The sequence below is a fragment of the Ceratotherium simum genome, chromosome X (genome assembly GCF_057802395.1).
Source record: "Ceratotherium simum simum isolate JZ-2026a chromosome X, ASM5780239v1, whole genome shotgun sequence".
Taxonomy (NCBI): domain Eukaryota; kingdom Metazoa; phylum Chordata; class Mammalia; order Perissodactyla; family Rhinocerotidae; genus Ceratotherium; species Ceratotherium simum.
In genome coordinates, this window is record NC_141940.1 from 86,527,345 (window position 1) to 86,545,511 (window position 18,167).

Here is an 18,167-nt window from a genome sequence, read left to right on the forward strand (position 1 = left end):
ACTGCAGAGAAGTGGGCGGTGTTGGGGAAGGGGCGGTGCGAAGAGGTACCGCAGAGTGGAGGGAGGGGCCCGGTGTTGGGGGAAGGGTTAGACCAAGATGTGATGCAGTTAGAGTGGGTCAGGGGTGGGGACAGGATGTTCTGCTGTTTTGAGAGCAGAGTTCGTATGTGGGATTGAGGTGGTCAGACTGTGCGGTCCACCAAAGTGCATGCGCGCTGAGTGCCTGAGATGGCCGCCCACCCCCGCTCAACCCCAACGTTGGTGCCCATGTGCACTATCAAGTTGCTGTTGGGGGCGTGTGTAGGGTAAAGGGGCAGGGTCCTACAACTGACTTGTGGTTTCTTGGAGGGGAAAGAAGCTAGAGTTTGGAAACCAGATTGTCTGGGTTTCTAGGTGTGAGAACCCAGTAGTTAAAGAGTTTGAGGCCCACGGTTAGATGAGATCCCCCCTCTTCAGGATAGGCAGGAGGTCTGATGAATCTCCTCTTCCCTATCATTCTCCCCCACCTCAGGCCCCTTCCTCTCAGGCTTAGCTGTTACCTGGCCTCCCGGAAAAATGGATAGGAGAAATGACTACGGTTGTAGGATGCCCCGGTTCCAGGTGAGGCCTCTCTGCATTCTTGCCAGGCCATCTACCCTGTCCTGAGTTCACTTACTACTCTCGAGCCGCCTACCACTCTGTAGTTGGGTAGTTCCCTGCATAACCTGTCTCAATTTTCCCCTGCATCGTGGAGGAGGAGGAGAGGAAAATCTGCCTGACTCTATCTCCTGCCCCCTACCTCTTCCCTCACCCTCCCCTTCTATCAATCACTGCTCAGAGGAAGGGGAGGCTTTCTGAAAAGGGTGGGCTGTAGGGAGGTCAAATGGCTCAGCAGATCATAATCCTAAGTGTGTTCCGCCTGGGAGCCTGGGGCTTCACTTCCCTTCGAATGTACAGGCTGAAACTGCAGAAGAGGACAGTGTCTTGCTGATGCATACCCTCTCGGTGGCAACCAGGGACCCCCTGGCCACGGACCCACCAGTTGCCAACTGGCCAAAGAAAAGCAAGACCAAGAAAGACCCTATTAAGGCTATTACTAAGGCCATACCTACTGCCTCTCCAGTTCCATCTGCCAATGCGATTACCACCAATAAGCCTAAAATAACTTTACAGGCTTTAAAACTGCCGATCATCCCCCAGATCAACCAGACTTCAGCTACCACTGAGACAGCCAATACTCAGGCTTCTTCGGTTGCTGCTCAGTCTAAGAAAGCCAAAAAGACATAGAGTTACTGGTAAGGCAGCCCAAGGCTCCCAATCTCCAGCTGGCAGTGAGAGTGTCACTACACAAATCAAGTCACCCTTGCAGGCCCTAAACCTACCAGTCATCCTACATAGTATCCAAGCTCCAGTTGCTAGTGAGTCAGCTAATTCCCAGGCCTTCATAGCCTCCACCAAGCCTAAGAAAGCTTCCAAGGTTAAGAAGGTTGCCTATAAGGACATAGCTAGTGCCACTGAGATCTCACTGGCTCTAATCAACCCACACAGCTACTTCTCAAGGCCAAATTACCAATGAGCTAGCCAATACCCCGGCCACAGCAGCCTCCATACAAACTAAGAAAGCCTCCAAAGTCAAGAAAGCAGTTGTTAAGGGTGCAAAGACTGTCACTGAGCTGCTAGAGGCCCCAAATGCCACTGAGACAGCTACCAGGCAGATTGAGGCCTCAGCAGTAGCTATCCGGCCCAAAAGACTCAAGGGCAAGAAGGCTGCCAATAAGAGCCCAAATTCTGCCTATGAGATCTCTGAGGCCCCACCTACCACTCAAATGGTCACAAACCAAGCCCTAGCAGCCACCCTCTGGGTCAGGAGAGGGTCCAGGGCTTGGAAGGCTTCCACTAAGGGCCAAGCAACTGAAAGCCAGACTCAAATTGTTGACCAAGGGGCCCAGGTCAAGATGGCCATCTCTCAGACCAACATACGTGCCCTTGAGACTCAGGTTGCTGCTTCTGTCCAGGCCCTGGCAGATGACTACCTGGCTAGTTGAGTCTGGAGCCCACAACCAGGACCTGGGGTAAAAGGAACCACAAAGTGAGATCTCTGACATCACCATCCTTAACTTTGCACTTCTTTTCCATTCCTATCCTCCTAGTTTGTTCATTTGTCCTATAAAAGTTTACTGAGGCTTTTTACTCTGAGCCAGTCCCTATGTTCAGATAGGCTGTAACAGATGCTGAGAAGAACGTGATGTAGCACTCCCTGGCAGTTCACAAATGGATGGGGAAATAAGACATCCACACACTTAGCTACAACCTGGATATAATTCAACTTATATTTACATAGTAGTTACCATGAGCCAGGCTTTGTGTTGGGTACAGTCACACAGGTTATGTCTTTATGTTTTGAAAGTAACTCTTACCAGCTAGAGATCATAGGTACCAGTTTTACAGATAAGAAAACTGAGTTCCAGAGAGGTGAAGTGACTTGTCCAAGGGATACAGCTAGCAGAGTCAGTGGTGGCCAAAAGAAGAGAAGGAACCCCAGGCCCTGCCCTTGGGTTTCTTCTGTCCTGGTAGGGAAATGAAACTCCTGCCTAGAAGACAGTGAAAGACAAGTCTAGGGCTCAAGGTAGCCATTGGTACCTCCACACAGGGAGGGTTTAGGGGACTTACTTTCAGAAGGAGGCAGGGTAAGGAGACAGAGCCATCTCTTTCATCTGGTGACTCTGGACCTTCCCTCCTTCTGATGATGCAGTCCAAGCATCTGAGTGGGGATGAGAGAGGTGGCAGTAATTACAGGAGGATCCTATAGGGCTGGAGACCTCTGCCACCCCAAGATGTGGCCATTTTGCAAGACAGGATAAGAATCCAGGGCTGCCCAGTCTCTTCTCTTCTTCACCTGCCATCTTCTCTGTCATCCTTTCAAGTTTTCTGAAGTCATATTGAGATTTCCCCATGTATTCCTCTTCTCTTATGCAAATAAGTTGGTGAAATACCTGTTGGTTAAGGACCAGACAAAGATCCCCATCAAGCGCTCAGGTAGAGTCATACCAACCATCTTCCTTGAGGTTCATTCCTTTGTCCCCCATGCCCTGGGGGTAACCATTTATCTTTATGGCCTCCTTATTCTCTCTCATGTCCTCCCCTGCCCTCCTCACACTCTGCCATGGCTGGCACCTCCCATTAACACTGTTCAGGACTCAGACTGTACTGACCCCACAGGGCTGGAAAAAGGGCTGCAGCTCTGTGGCCCCTGCTCGGCCCAGATGCTCCCACCTCTCCCTTCCTGCAGACATTCTGAAGGATGTCATCCAAGAATATGATGAATATTTCCCAGAGATCATTGATTGAGCAAGCTACGCTTTGGAGAAGGTGAAGAGGCAGCCCTAGGGTATGGGCGCAATTGAGAAGCCTTGAATTGAACAAAGGTGTACATGTCCTTTCTGGGGGGACCACAGAGACTTGCTGATTCAGCCCCATCGCTGCACTGATGGGCAGATAGCGACCCAGGGAGGGGCACAGACTAGCCCGGGGTCACACAGCAAGTGAATGGTAAAAGCACAGCTTGGACCCAAGCCACCCAGCTTAGTCCTGGCTTTTGTCTGCTGCTGGATAAGTCCTGTAATGTATTTCAGATGCTCACTCCTCCCTTCCATTCCCCATTCTATGTCTCTCTAGATTCCCACTAATCACAAAGATGATGTTGATAACAATAGTACTTTTGTTACCTGTTTGCTGTGTGCTGGCCACTTAGCTAAGTGCTTTACGTGCATTATCTCAAGGATTTCACACACACACACAAATCCCTAGGTATATGGGGAACTATGGGATGCTCAGGAAGCTCATTGATGCCTAGGCTGAATTTTGTGATCTCACAGCCTATTCTTTTACTTGGCAGATGTTTCCAGTCAATCTGAAGGAAACTGATAAGCAAAGTAGCTTGTATATTCTCATCACCACTCAGGAATCCTCCGCAGGCATACTAGGAACGTAAGCTGGGAAAGGGCTGGCGTGGGAGGGAGGCTTCTGCTCTTGCCCGTGGTACTACGCCATCCTTGTCCTCTCTCCCCACATCCCCTTAGAGTTCCAGGAAAGACAGGGCCTACAAAGCTCCTGTTGCAGCTCCTGCATGTAGTTGGAGCCCTGCACACAGCAGTGGTACCTGATTATGATTGACTGAAGGGCGTAGAAACTTGGGGTGGGGCATTCCTACTGTCAGGTTTTCCGTTTCTCCAGAAGTTTCCCAGGAAAGCAGACCTGTTGTTGTTTGTCTCTTCCTGCTAGCCTTGGTAGAGTGATTCTCAAGGGAGGGCTTCTTGGTGTGGGTGGATCATGGTGCTTAAAGGGCAGGAGCATCAGTGGGGCTGTGCCTAGAATTCTCTCAGAGCTGAGGAATCTGGGAGAGAAAGAAGGGACTCACATTGACTGAGTGCCTGAGTTGTACCAGGTTGAGAGAATTCTTCCATTCTCTCAGCAACCTGGGGGGCAAAAGATGTGGTTTTCCCATTTTACTGAATAGGAGGCTGAGGCTCAAGAGTCTAAGTGCCTTGCCCAGGGTCACATAGAGCTTGAAGCATAGACTGGGCAGAATTCTCCCATATGTGAGGAATCTGGAGGGGCTAGCTTGGTGAGCTGGCTGCTGTATTTTTTGCAGATAGCTACTGGACATAAACCTTCTTTGTGTCCTATTATTCTCCTAGGACTAAGGACATACCCAAACTAGGTCTTCTCATGGTGATTCTGAGTGTCATTTTTATGAATGGTAACAAGGCCAATGAGGGTGAGTGGCTGGGCCTGCAGCTGAATGCATGGCCATGGTCTGAATTCCACGTGTTCATTTTCTGTCCCTGTCTCCTCTTGCCTCCCCTTGCAGCTGTCATCTGGAAAGTGCTGTGCAAGTTGGGGCTGCGCCCTGGGTATGATTGGCTCTCTCAGCGCTTGCTGTCCATGTTGTCCTTTGGCAAGAGAGGATGGTCCCAGGATTGCATCAGCCTGTTGGTCTGGTGGAGTGGCCGGGGTTGCTGGACTGGGTAGAGGGCCCAGGGTTCTGACTAGGTGGATGGGGAAGTGGTCCTGAACTCTCTGCTCCCTGTCTCACCTATGTACTCTGTCTGTTCTAAGCTGAGATATAAGATAGACCTTCAGGGCATCCCTGACCAAGAACCTTCTGGCCTCAACTGTCCATTGAGGCAGTTCATGTGTTCACTACTTTCTTGGCTTCGTTGAGATGGCCTCATATGCTAGAGAGGTCTCTTTCATGTTGGGGAATGCCTCTGCCCTCATCTGGGAAGTTCTGACTTTTGTTCATGGGTTATTTTTCCCATTTTCAGGGTGAGGCACTCGCTCTTTGTGGAAGTGAGGAAGCTCATCACAGACGAGTTTGTGAAGGAGAAGTAAGTGGTGTTTTGGGGCTTTGTCAGGCACTGAAGTGTTCTGGGTGTGCTGGGCTGGTTTAGAAAGTGCTTACTCAGCCCTTTTCTTATACTAGCTTTAGAGGTATGGGCATCCTGTGCCCTAGAACTGAGCCTTGTTCACAGTTCCCATGGGTGGACCATTCCAGGGCTGGACCAGACCAAACACAAGGCCCTTGCTATGGGGTGTGCTCAGAGCAGGGTGCCTGAAGAATGGTTCCTCTGTTTACAACACACCCAATAGAAACTTGGGTTTACTCCTCACAGGTGGCAGGACACTTTGGCCTTCCTGTGACATCATGCTCTATACACGCCTTCCCTGTGGCACCAAGTGACTTCTTTGCACAGGGCAGTGGGGAATTGTTCAGTATTGGAGGCCAAGACCATGAACTGTGTTTGGGAGTGAGTCTGGGGAAAGAAGATCTGGGAAATCTTTCTCCAGGAGCTGAGTTTAATATTTGTTTGGAGGAGGTTGCCACCTGGTGCCCAGTGGTTAGACAACGGGTTTGCTTGGTTGGAAGCAAGTTTCATTTCCTTTCTCCAAGGTACGTGGAGTACAAGAGGGTCCCCAACAGCAGACCACCTGAATATGAGTTCTTCTGGGGCTTGCGCTCCTACCATGAGACTAGCAAGATGAAAGTCCTGAAGTTTGCATGCAAGGTAATTGGAGAGCTGCCCTGACTTGGCATATTAAGGATACGGGATGCCCCTGGCTGGGGCAGGCTATGTGCTGGGATGGTCAGGTACAGAGCAGCCTGCACTTCATATATAAACATATGGGACTTCATTTATGTTCCAGAATCCTGCTGGACATAAAGTTTACGTTGTTTCATTCATTCTTTATACTTAGTCTGCTCAGATTGCCATAACAAAATACCATAGACTGGGTGGCGTAAACAATAGAAATTTATTTTCTCATAGTCCTGGGGGCTGGAAGTCCCAGATTAAGGTCCAGCAGGGTCAGTTTGTGGTGCAGCCTCTCTTCCTGGCTTGCATACGATGCCTTCTTATTCTGTCCTCACATGGTGGAGAGAGAGCTTCTTTTCATAAGGACACTAATCCTATTGGATCAGGGCCCCACCATTATGACCTCATTTAATTTTACCTCCATAAAGGCCCTAACTCCAAATACAGTCACATTGAGGGCTAGTGCTTCAACATATGAATTTCAGAGGGACACAAGCATTCAATCCATAACATACTTACTCCCTTGTTTTCCATATTACAGATGAAAACACTTAGGCTTAGTGAGCTTAAGTAACTTGTTCAAGGTCACACAGCACCTAAGTTTTCAGAGCTGAAACTGGATCTCAGGACTGACCCATGATAGAGCCCCAATAACTAAGAATTGAAAAAAATACTGCTATTAGTTTTATACAAAGTCCATAGTAGGTACTTAATACGTAATTACAAATGTTATTTTCCTTTTAATGATTATCATTTTCATTTCAGGTGCAGAAGAAGGACCCCAAGGACTGGGCTGCTCAGTATCAGGAGGCAGTGGAGATGGAAGTCCAGGCTGCAGCTGTGGCTGTGGCTGAGGCTGAGGCCAGGGCTGAGGCAAGAGCCCAAATGGGGATTGGAGAGGAAGCTGTGGCTAGGCCCTGGAATTGGGATGACATGGATATCGATTGCCTACCAAGGGAAGAGTTAGCTGATGATGCTCAGGCCTGGAGCAGATTTTCATTTGAAACTGAGGCCAGAGCATAAGAAAATGCAGATGCCAGCACCAACATCAACTTCAGCAGAGGAGCTAGTACCAGGGATAGCTTCAGTGATGGTGCTAGTATTAGCTTCAGTGGTGCACCCAGCCCCAGTGGTGGCTTTGGTGGCAGAGCTGGCATTAGCTTTGGTGGCAAACCCAGCAGCAGTGCCAGCTTCAGCAGCACAGCGAGCATTTGTTTTGGTGGCACACCCAGCCCTAGCACTAGTTTCAGTGGTACAGCCGGCACCAGCTCTAGTTTCAGCAGTGAAGCCAGCATTAGCTTTGGTGGCATACCCTGTTCCAGTGACAGCTTCAGTGGTGGGGTCAACTCTAGTTTCAGTGGTCCACTTAATACTAGTACCAGTTTCAGTAGTGAAACCAGCTGTGGCTTTGGAGGCACACTCAGCACCACTGCTGGCTTCAGTGGTGCACTCATTACCAGCACCAGCTTTGGCGGTGCACCCAGCACCAGTGCAGTCTTTAGTGGTACACTTAGCACCAGCATTGGCTTTGGTGGCACACTCAGCACTAGTGTCTGCTTTGGTGGCTCTCCCAGCTTTGGTGGCATACTCAGTACCAATATCTGCTTTGGTGGCTCTCCTAGCACCAGCATTGGTTTTGATGGTGTACTCAGCACCAGTGTCTCCATCGGTGGCTCTTCCAGCACCAGCACTGACTTTGGCGGTACACTAAGCACCAGCATCTGCTTTGGTGGCTCTCCCAGAACTAGTGCCAGCTTTGGTGGTACACTCAGCACCAGTGTTGGCTTCAGTGGTGCACTCAACACCAGTTCTGGTTTTAGCGGTGCTGTCAGCACTAGCGCCAGTTTCAGTGGTGCACCCAGCACCAACTCTGGCTTTGCCAGTGTGTTCAGCACCAGCGCTGACTTCACTGGGGCACTTAGCACCCCTACTGACTTTGGCAGTGCTCCCAGCACCAGCATTGGCTTTGGTGGAGCTCCCAGCACCAGCCTCTGCTTTGGCAGTATGTCTAACACTAAGCTATGCTTTGGTGGCCCTCCTAGCACCAGCACCTGCTTTAGTGGTGCTACCAGTGCCAGTTTGGGTGATGGACCCAGCACCAGTGCTGGTTTCAGCTTTGGCAATGGGTTAAGCACCGATGCTGGATTTGGTGGCAGACTAAGCATCAGTGCTGGCTTTGGTGGTGGACTGATCTCCAGCAATGGCTTTGGTGGTGGACTGGGCACCAATGCTGGTTTTGGCAGCACACTTGGCACCCATGCTGGCTTTAGTGGTGGCCTCAGCATCAGTGATGGCTTTGGTGGTATGCCTAACACCAGCTTTGATGGAGGACTGAGTACCATCATTGGCTTTGGCAGTGGTTCCAACACCAGCACTGGCTTTACTGGTGAACCTAGCACCAGCACCAGCTTCAATGGTGGACCCAGTTCTATTGTTGGCTACAGTAGTGGACAGAGCATCAGTGCTGGCTTCAGCGGTGGACCAAGCAGTGGTGCTGGTTTTGGCAGTGGACTGAGCAATGGTGCTGGCTTTGGTGGTGGAGCCACCAGCCGTGGTGCCTGTAGCTTCTCCTATGGCTAGTGAGGTTTCAGATAATTACAACATTTCCACAGCCAAGGCCCATGGGGATGGGTATAAGATCTGGGAGATGTTATAAGAAACCCCAAGGCGGGAGGGCAGGGTGGGGAAATGAGATCAATGAAGGAAGTCTGAGAAAACAGTATATTTGGTGCTAAAACGTGTTCCTGTTTGGCGTTTTGTTTTCAAGTTTATTTCCCATGTTCACAGATACTGCTAATGAATTGCAGCAGTCCTTTCCACGGATCCAAGGTACATACTTGGAATCTTTGTCCACATAGCAGTCTAAGCACATACTACCAATCAGCTCAGAGTGACACTCTATGAAAAATCTGTTTCCCAATCCGGCTTTATTGTTTGCTTTTTGTGTGCTGTTGTATTTTGGTATCAGAGTTACATTAAATTTTCCAAATGAGGAATCTCCACACTGTTTTCCATAGTGGCTGCACCAGTTTGCACTCCCACCAGCAGTGTATGAGAGTTCCCTTCTCTCCACAAAGATTCCTCAAAAAATCAAGGATAGAACTACTATATGATCCAGCTATTCCACTGCTGGGTATTTATCCAAAGAACTTGAAAACACCAATGCGTAAAGATACATGCACCCCTGTGTTCATTGCAGTGTTATTCACAATAGCCAAGACTTGGAAGCAACCGAAGTGCCCATCAAGGGACGAATGGATAAATAAGATGTGGTATATATACACAATGGAATACTACTCAGCCATAAGAAATGACGAAATCCAGCCATTTGTGACAACATGGATGGACATTGAGGGTATTATGCGAAGTGAAATAAGTCAGAGGGAGAAGGTCAAATACCGTATGATTTCCTTCATTAAGTAGTAGATAATAACAAGAAACAAACACATAGAGACAGAGATTGGATTGGTGGTTACCAGAGGGGAAGGGGGGAGGGAGGAGGGCGAAAGGGATAATTCGGCACATGTGTGTGGTAATGGGTTGTAATTAGTATTTGGGTGGTGAACATGATGTAATCTATGCAGAAATAGAAGTATAATGGTGTACATCTGAAATTTATACAATGTTATAAACCAATGTTACTACAATAAACAAAAAATTAAAAAAAATTTTTTCCAAATGAATTAGAGTTTTTTCTATCTTTTAATATGCTTGGGTTGTTGTGAGTGACATTTTGGGTTCATAGAAGAGCTAGAGATCAGCATAGCTCTCTGGGGAAGGTGGGCTCAAGTTTTAGGCTAAAAAGGCAAGTATGACTTACAGTGGGATGGAGACCTAGGGGAAGCATGGCAGGCAAGGGAATAATAGCTAAAGCAAAGATATGGAAGGGGAAAGCCTCAAACAGACGGCAAAGGGAGGGTTCTGGACAGTAAGTATAGATTCATTTTGAGACATTTGTGTAAGAATGGAGGGATAGAGAGGGAGGTAACCAGAGGTTGACACGGGAACAAGGAAGTGTTTTCTTGGGATAGGAGAGAGACACCTGAGCATGTTACATAGACTGTGGGGGCAAAAACTAATAGAGGATAGGAGATAGATATGGAATAGTCAGGAATTGACTGAAGTACCCCATCCCTGAGAAGGTGGGATGGGATAGGATGCCAGAGAATATAGAGTGACCCTGACTTTGAACAGGATTTAAGGGTGGCTGTGGAAGCAGATAAATGTAAATTTGCTCCAAGCAGTGATCAGCAACCCTGTAGTAGATCCCAACAAAAAAGGTGATGTGGATTATCTAAGGTTTGGGTCTTGCTGGGTGGTTGTGATGGAAGGGCAAAGGAACAAAGGCAGTGAGTATATGAGTGTCTCTTCACCACTGGGTCACTGATACCTGCCCATAGTAGGTATGTAGAGAATGGCTAAAGAGATGGAACATAGAATCCAAGCTGGCTAGGGATGGAAGAACAATGAGGAGGAAGAGGGCTGATAGACTAGGAGATAATGGAGGAATCATTAAGCAGGCAGTAAGAAAAGTCTTTATTAAACAGAGAATAGGAATTAAGAAAGTTTGACACAGAGCTAGACAGTGCTCCTTGGTTGTAGCTAGAAATTGAGACCTGTTTTGAATTTGCTGAGGGGCCCTTCCAGTGTGGCCAAGTCTAGAGTCTTCTCAGGGTAGGAGAAGAGCAAGGATAGCAGCTCTTAAAGGTAGAAGACAGTGAGGACAGTGGCAGTTTAACCTCTTGGAAAGGCCTCAGTAGTGGGCAGGGACGGTGTCCAGGGCTTCCTCAGATTCTCGGGTGATGTCCACATTCTGAGAGGAGAAAGCCTGAGATTAATAGGAAGGAGACAGTACTGTGGAGCCCCAGCCCCTCCCCTGCCTCTTGCCCTCACTGCCAGGCTCCCCTCCTTCAGCCAGGCCTGGATCCTGACCCTTTTCTCAGGCAAGTCTCCGGGGAATCAGCCTGAGGCCTTTTTGGCAGGGGTTGCTCTAGCCCTGCGTCTCGTCTCTATGGTGCCTCGCTGGCGCCTGGGCTCTGGTTTGCTTTTCTGAGTGCTGGTTATTCTATCTATTGGTGCGAAACACCCAAGCTCTGTGGGACTGGGACAGCTTTTCCGTGGGGGAGGGTGCTTTCACCATGTGCCCCCTTAGATCACAGAATCCCTCACCTACCTCAGGCTTCTCCCGGTGTGTGTTTACGGCCTCCACGTTCAGGTAAATGGACTCCACTTTGCAGCCTCCGAAGAAAAACCATCCATCCTTAAGCCCCCAAGGTAAGCACAGGTCTCCCCTGAGGTGTCATTCCCTCCCTCACCCATCAAAACCCACACCCCTAGCTCCACACTGTGTGCAATTGTGACTGCCCTGTAGGGAGGGGAATTTGGACCAGCTCTGTGATGTATGGGGAGGACACCAGGCCTAAGAGGAGCCAACAGGGTGTTCTGCCAGCTCTGCTCCTAATAGTCTGAGTTCTCTGGGCCTCAGTTGCTCAACTGGGAATGGGAAGGAGATGAGAAGAGATGATCTCTAGGGCCTCCCCCAACTCTTGTGGTCTGTGAGACAGCAATCTAATCTATATAGTAACGATGGAGCTTTGTGGATGCTCCGGGCTATGTTAGGTGCTGAAGTGATGGAAGAGTCCTAGGGCCACTGCCTTGGAGTGATCAGGTCCAGGTAAAGTTTATTTAGAGGACAATGTGGTTATGGCAACACCAGAGGTGTGGAAGGTCACAAGGGAGTTCTGGGGATCCTGAAGAAAGAGGAGGGTGGGATCAGTGGGGCCTGGGCTGGCAGAAGAGGCCCAAACCCTGTGGAAGCCCCCTTAGCTCCATCCCTGTGGATTATACCCCAGTCCAGGCTTCAGTACACTGTCTGCCCTGTCCACACCCCAGAAGAGAATTGAGTCTCTCTTTTCCCTGCTCATGAACATTTCATAGCTAACTAATGCCCCAAGAGGGAGTCTAAATTACCCAGCTGGTCTTTGAGCCCTTTCTTCAATCCAGCCCCAACCTACACTTATTCCTCTGGTCCCCTTTGGGGATACCACCTTCTAAAGCTTGGCACTCTATGCTCAGTGCTCTGGTAGAGACAGAGAAAGTTGGGGCCAGGGTTCAGATTTAGAGGCCATCCCAGTCCTTCCCCATTCTCATCTTGCTACCACCAGTCCCGACTCTACCAGGACATCCAACTACCCACCCAGAGAACCTCCTCCAGGTCTTTGCTGGACAAATGGTAGGCAATGGAGGCATGCTCATGGGCTGTATGTTACTTCCCCACATGAGGGTGGGGGCACTCACCATAAGCCACAGGTGTGAGTTTGAGCACTGTGTGCAGAGGGCACCTGAGATACGGCAGCTCATCTGGAAAAGAGGAGAAAGCAGCCATCAGAGACAGGGTGCTAGGGAGGGCACCACCTCCCCAGGCCTCCAGGCTTGCAGCACTCTCCCCCGCCCATCCCCCACTCTCCATGGTCCTCACCAGGGGCCCACTCCCCTGCACTCTGCAGGGGGCAGTGCTGAGAGCATGGTGTTCAGGGAGGAAGAGAAGAGCCAGCTGGCCTTGGAAGCAGGGAGGAAGGAGGGCCCTGGGGACAGACTGTGGGTCCCCCAGGGGGTTAGGCTGGTCGCCTAGGAGGCAGCCTACATCCTCACTTACAGAGCAAACATGACATCGTCCCTCCCGCCCCCAGCCTGGGGCCCCTCACCACAAAGGCCCACACTGCGTCTCAGCAAGTGTTTTCTGAGACCCTACTATGCTCCAGGGCCCTTGGAAGGGGTGTGCATGCGCCTTGGCAGCTCCCACAGCTTTCTCCCCAGCCCAGACCAGCGCTCTCTGACTCCTCTCACACTTGTTGATGGACAAGCATTCCTCGATTCACTTGTTTCCACTTCTTGACTGTTATGCATAAAGTGGTTCTGAATATTCATGTACAATTTCTTGTACGGGCCTAGGTGTTATTAGCCAGACAGCTCTGAGAGGGGAGGAGGGGAGGATGGTCAGGCCCATTCCATGGAAAAGGACACTGAGGCTCGGAGAGTGAAGACACTTGTCCTAAGTCACACAGCCAGGAAGCTGGGCCTCGAACCCAGGACCCTTTGAGGGCAAATGTGTGCTCTGCCCACTGCAGTCGGCTGCCACTGCCTTCAAGGGGCTCATAGTGTCATGGGGTGACACACCCACCTCTCACCCCTCTCCACAGACACCCACCCGAGCTGCACATACTGCTCCCCATCTCCCTTCGCTGAGCCAGAACCCCACCCCTCACGGCTTCCCTGCCCCTGAGGCTCATCCTAAACTTTTAGGGCCTGCCACCACCCTCCCAGCCTCCCCAGACATCGGGTTTGGCGATAACCTGGGCATCCATCCTGCTCCTCCTCCTCATCTTTGTCATCATCATGGTCAGGCCCTGGGCCCAGCGCTTTTGGTGCACTATCTCATTCCATCCTCACTGATACTCTGTGAGGGTTACTGCTGCTTACTGCACACGTGACCGAACACTCGGAGAAGGAAAGTGACTTGCCTGAGCTCTCTGTCCCAGCTTAGCCACCGCCTGGACGAGTGACCTTGGCCCCGCCTTTTACTCTCTGGCCCTCAGTGTTTCCATCTCTCACAGCACAGGACTGGACTAGATGTACTCTGAGGGCGCCCCAGCTCTGAAGTCCTGTGGGTCTGTATTCTTAGTCACATCATCTCTCTGGGCCTCAGTTTCCTTACCTGAGTAACAGGGGTAGGAGCGTGTGCCCAGCCCTGCCCAGCCCTATTCCCAGGGCAGCTGTGGGCAGCTGGTGTGGCCTGTGCATGAAAGCGGGTAGGATGTGGGTAAATCCGTGTGCAAACGGGAGGTGCATGTGCCCCCCACGCACTCCACGTGTATCTGAGAGGGGAGGGCCTCTGGAATGCACCTGAGATCAATGCCTCTCCCTGCCCCTCTGAGCCCTGTGACCTTGGGCAAGTCACTTCACCTCTCAGAGCCTCCATTTCCTCATCTGCACAGGGCCCACCTTGCAGTCTCAAAGACAGCAGTGAGCAGTGGAGATGTGGCCGGTATCAGAAATGCAGCAAGGACCCCACCCCAACCCCCAGCACCTTTTCACAGTGAGGAGACTGAGGGCCAGGCAGAGGAGATGACTTGTCCAATGTCAAGGTCTCGAGTTCCCCGGGTTCCAAATCTAGATGACTCCATATTACAAGTACTTTTTTTTTTTTCTGAAACTAGCACCGTAGAAAAGATCCAAGTCTGCAGGACATCGTACCCCTCAAATATGACTTTGCACTGTCCTCACACACCCTCACAGTATCCCAGAGATGCCAACACTTCAGCATCCACATCAGAAATGGACTCTCACACCCGAAGGTGACACTACAGTCCCTTGCCAGGCCATCTGCCCCAGTACGCGGTTCAGCATATGTAGTCAGTATATAGATACTCTGTAAATTACAATGTCTAGATAATTTTTAAAAAGAAATTATCATTTTAAAAAATTTAAAATGAAAACATCACTATGTTGGGGAAATCATCCTTATGGCAAAGACAGAAACCTATAATCAGGATCATGAGGCCATGAAAGGTCCCATTACCATCTGATGACGGCATGCTTCAGAGACTGGCTCAGCTTTTTCAGGTTGAGGCAGCCTGTTAAGGTTGGCTTTATAAACATTAGCTCAGAATAATACTAATACTAATAACAGTACCTAAGACTTACATAGCCCATACTATGTGTCATGAACTGTTTTAAGCTCTTTACACATGTTGAATTATTTAAACTTTATCACTATTCTCCCCATTTTATAGATGAGGAAACTGAGGCCAGAGAGGTTAAAGTAATTTCCCAAAGCTAGTATGTGACGGAGCAAGAACTTGAACTCAGGAATCACTGTTTTAGATACTGTGCTGTCAACTACTAAGATATCAACCACTAATTGCTGGTGTCAGGGTCTCAAACCACATCCAGCTCCTCACACCAGGCACAGAGAGGACAGTGGTACCTGAACTCTTATCCAGGAAGTAGGCCAGGAGGCACCGCATGACAGCCTGGTGGCAGATCACCAGTACATTTTCCTGCCGTTCGAGCTCCATTATAACTGGCTCCAGACGCTGAACCAGATCCTCATAGGACTAAAAGTGAGAGAAATACTTGGGTAAGAAAGGGAGATGAGGCACATTTGCCCAGAGGAGAATTCTAGACTAGGAATTAGGAAAACTTGGTTCTGGTGCCAGTTCAGTTATTGACCCAGTAGTATGATCTTAGGCAACTCACATCCTTCTTTGGGTCTTAGTTTCTCATCTATTAAATGGGGGCAATCAATATAGTGGACGAGGTAACAATAACAATAATAAAACTTCTCACTAAAAAAATTCCTAGAAAAGCTAGATAAAATAAATGCCTACACTGCTGACCTTTCAAGAAAATGAAGGGAACATTATGAATATAAGATTCCAAAATGAAGAAAAACTTGGATAAAAAGAGTGATCTGTGGATGTAGAAGCCACAACTGCCCTGGGGACATTTGCTAATCACAGTATCCAAGAGGCTTGAGGTTTTAAAACATAGAAACAGGAGACAAGGCGTTAGGTGTGCACAAAATAGGGAGTTGAGACTGAGACTGTCACATAAATCTGAGACCCTCAAAGGGATATATCTTCAGTAGAAATGTAAATTAGAAAGAAAATATATCCACAGGCAAAGGGAAACAATAAGAACATGTTATCTGTCTCTGCTTGACTCTTGGTGGAAAAAATTAGGAAAAGCCTCTTGTAAGAATGTATAACCACAAGCCTACACTCAGGTGGGTTTATGGTTCAGAATTACACTACCTATGTGTTGTAGAAAATGCTAAGCTGAGAGTTTAATAAAAACTTTTTTCAAGTCATTAGTTCCCAAGAGAGTCTGGAAGAAGCAAATAGAAATTCTCTCAACTCAAGCTGCGTGGGATTCTCATAGATAAATTTTTGGCAAACTGAAGCTCACATAACATGCGAGGAAAATAAGCTATCACAAGTGAAAATAAGCAGAAACAACAAGAGGAGAACCCTAAAAACTTAAGATAAAGGATCCACAATATAAAATAAATATGTTTGAAATTTTTAAAGAAATAAAACATGGAATCAAAAATATAATGAAAAAACAAGATGCTATCAAATGTATGATGTAGATTTGAAAAAGAACTAAATAGAATTTCTAGAAATGAAAAACATATTCATTAAAATTGAAAGCTCAATAGATGGAGTAAATAGCAGATTAGATACAACTTAAGAAATAGTGATTAGATACAATTTAGGAAGATAGAGCTGAAGAAATTACTCAGAATGCAGCAAAGAGATTGAAAATAATAATAAGAAGTTAGGAGACTTAAAGGATAGAGACAGGATTAACACACATCTAATTATATTTCCAGAAGAAGATAATAGACAGAATGTGAGAAAGGAATAAAGATATAATGTCTGAGAGTTTTGTAGAATTGATGAATAATCCCAGTCCTCAGATTCAGGAAATCCAACTAATCCCAATCAAGATAGAAAAGAAATGAATATTTAGATATATCAGAGTGGAACTTAAAAGCAATAAAGATACAAAGACCTTAAAAAGAGCCAGAGAGAAAAGAAACAGCAATTAGACTGACAGGAGACTTCTTAGCCACATTAGAAGCCAGAAGACAGTGGGGGTAATATCTCCAAAGTGCTGAGAGAAAACAACTGTCAACCTTAGAGTTTTATACCAAGCCAAAGTATCGTCTAGGATTGAACCTCCCCAAGACATTTTTAGACAAAAAGAAAGGTGTTTCCTACCAACAGATCCTCACTAAAGAGACTTCTAAAGGAAGATAGAAATTGAACTCAGAAGGAAAACTTGAGATGCAAGGAGGAAGAATGATCAAAGGAATTGGTAAATATGTGGTTAAATCTAAATAAACACTGTATACAATAATAAGTTTAATAATAACAATAATAATTTATTTGGGGATTAAGACACAAGCTTGAACTGAAACACAAAACAACAATTAACATGTAAGTTAGGAGAGGGAATGACCAGAGTTTTAAAGTTATTATATTATTTTAGGGGGAGGGTAGAGATATTGATTTTAGAGTTTATTAATCATGTATATTAAAATGTTAAAGAGTAACCTCTAAAAGAACGGAAACAGACTACATAACTCAAATATAGATGTAAAACTCTATAAATTCTAAAGAAGGAAGAAAAAGAGAAAAAGAAACTAAGCATAGAGAACTCAAAACAAAAGACTATAAATAAGCTCAAATAAATCAGTAATTACAATAAAAGTAAATGTATCAAATTTACTATTCAAAAGACATATATTTTCAGTTTGTATTAAAAACAACAAAAGCCAACTATATTCTATTTACAAGAGACACAAAACAAAAATACACAGAGAAGTTGAATGTAAATAAGTAGATAAACATGAACCAGGCAAATACTAGCCAGAAGAAATCTTGTTTAGTTATATTAATATTAGATAAAATACATTTTTAGGCAAAAAGCATTATGCAATTCACTAAGAAGATATAATTGCTTTAAATTTGTATGCCTCTAATAACATAGCCTCAACATATATAAAGGAAAATGAAAGCAAACTCAGATTGACTTTATAAGGTCGTTTCTGAGCATGAAGATAAAAATGTGAAAGTGCTTTGTAACACAAGATATCTATTGTTTTATCTTCCTTGATGTCCTGCTTTTCTGATAATTGTTCCTAGGAATTTGTATCAGAAATGGAGTATGACTAATAAATACTCTAAAATGTGGAACTGGCTAAATAGAGGCTGGGTTGAAAGCAATGAAGATTCACCTCATATGGGGATAGGGAAGTGATGGCCTGGTTCATGTGGTGGCAAAGAAGTTGGTTAAACTATTAGCTATTGTCCCTTGGGACTCCAACCCACTTCCAGAAAGGCTGGAGCTTTAGGCAATTTGGAAATAAAACGTCAGGAAATTAGAGTATGTCAAACTATTTCAATTGCCTTTAGTGAAGGGATACCAGAGACAAAGTCTAGGATAAAGTGAGCCTTCCTGAAAGCAGAGAGGAAATAAGCAGGGAAATATGTAGCTTTAAAAAAAGAGGAACCTGTTGCCTAT

The 18,167-nt window shown here is 47.1% G+C and overlaps 2 protein-coding genes and 1 non-coding gene across 4 annotated transcripts in view; 2 read left to right on the top strand and 1 right to left on the bottom strand.

Moving 5' to 3' along the window:
- The first annotated feature begins 520 nt into the window (after nt 1-520).
- LOC101399967 (trophinin) lies at nt 521-8,729 on the top strand. Its single transcript, XM_087427341.1, is given in 14 exon segments — nt 521-600; nt 889-1,262; nt 1,264-1,512; nt 1,514-2,016; nt 2,019-2,068; nt 2,732-2,836; nt 2,952-3,015; nt 3,269-3,348; nt 3,875-3,966; nt 4,677-4,756; nt 4,850-4,892; nt 5,307-5,369; nt 5,933-6,047; nt 6,840-8,729. Coding segments are annotated over 14 exon segments (3,678 nt in total). The 5' UTR covers nt 521-555; the 3' UTR covers nt 8,655-8,729.
- On the top strand, nt 5,571-5,699 carry LOC147911923 (small nucleolar RNA SNORA11). The gene has a single exon (XR_015550790.1). It is a non-coding gene; the product is annotated as a small nucleolar RNA SNORA11 (small nucleolar RNA).
- Nucleotides 8,730-10,570: 1,841 nt separating the features above from the next.
- Nucleotides 10,571-18,167, bottom strand: part of PFKFB1 (6-phosphofructo-2-kinase/fructose-2,6-biphosphatase 1) — a 94,834-nt gene continuing 87,237 nt past the window's right edge. For both annotated transcript variants that reach the window (XM_087426932.1, XM_004443224.3), the window contains exons 11-14: nt 15,061-15,190; nt 12,372-12,434; nt 11,248-11,312; nt 10,571-10,887 (exon numbers count right to left, since the gene is read on the bottom strand). In XM_087426932.1, coding sequence (XP_087283058.1) covers nt 10,828-10,887; nt 11,248-11,312; nt 12,372-12,434; nt 15,061-15,190 — 318 coding nt within the window. In that variant the 3' untranslated portion in view covers nt 10,571-10,827. The remainder of the gene's footprint in view (nt 10,888-11,247; nt 11,313-12,371; nt 12,435-15,060; nt 15,191-18,167) is intronic.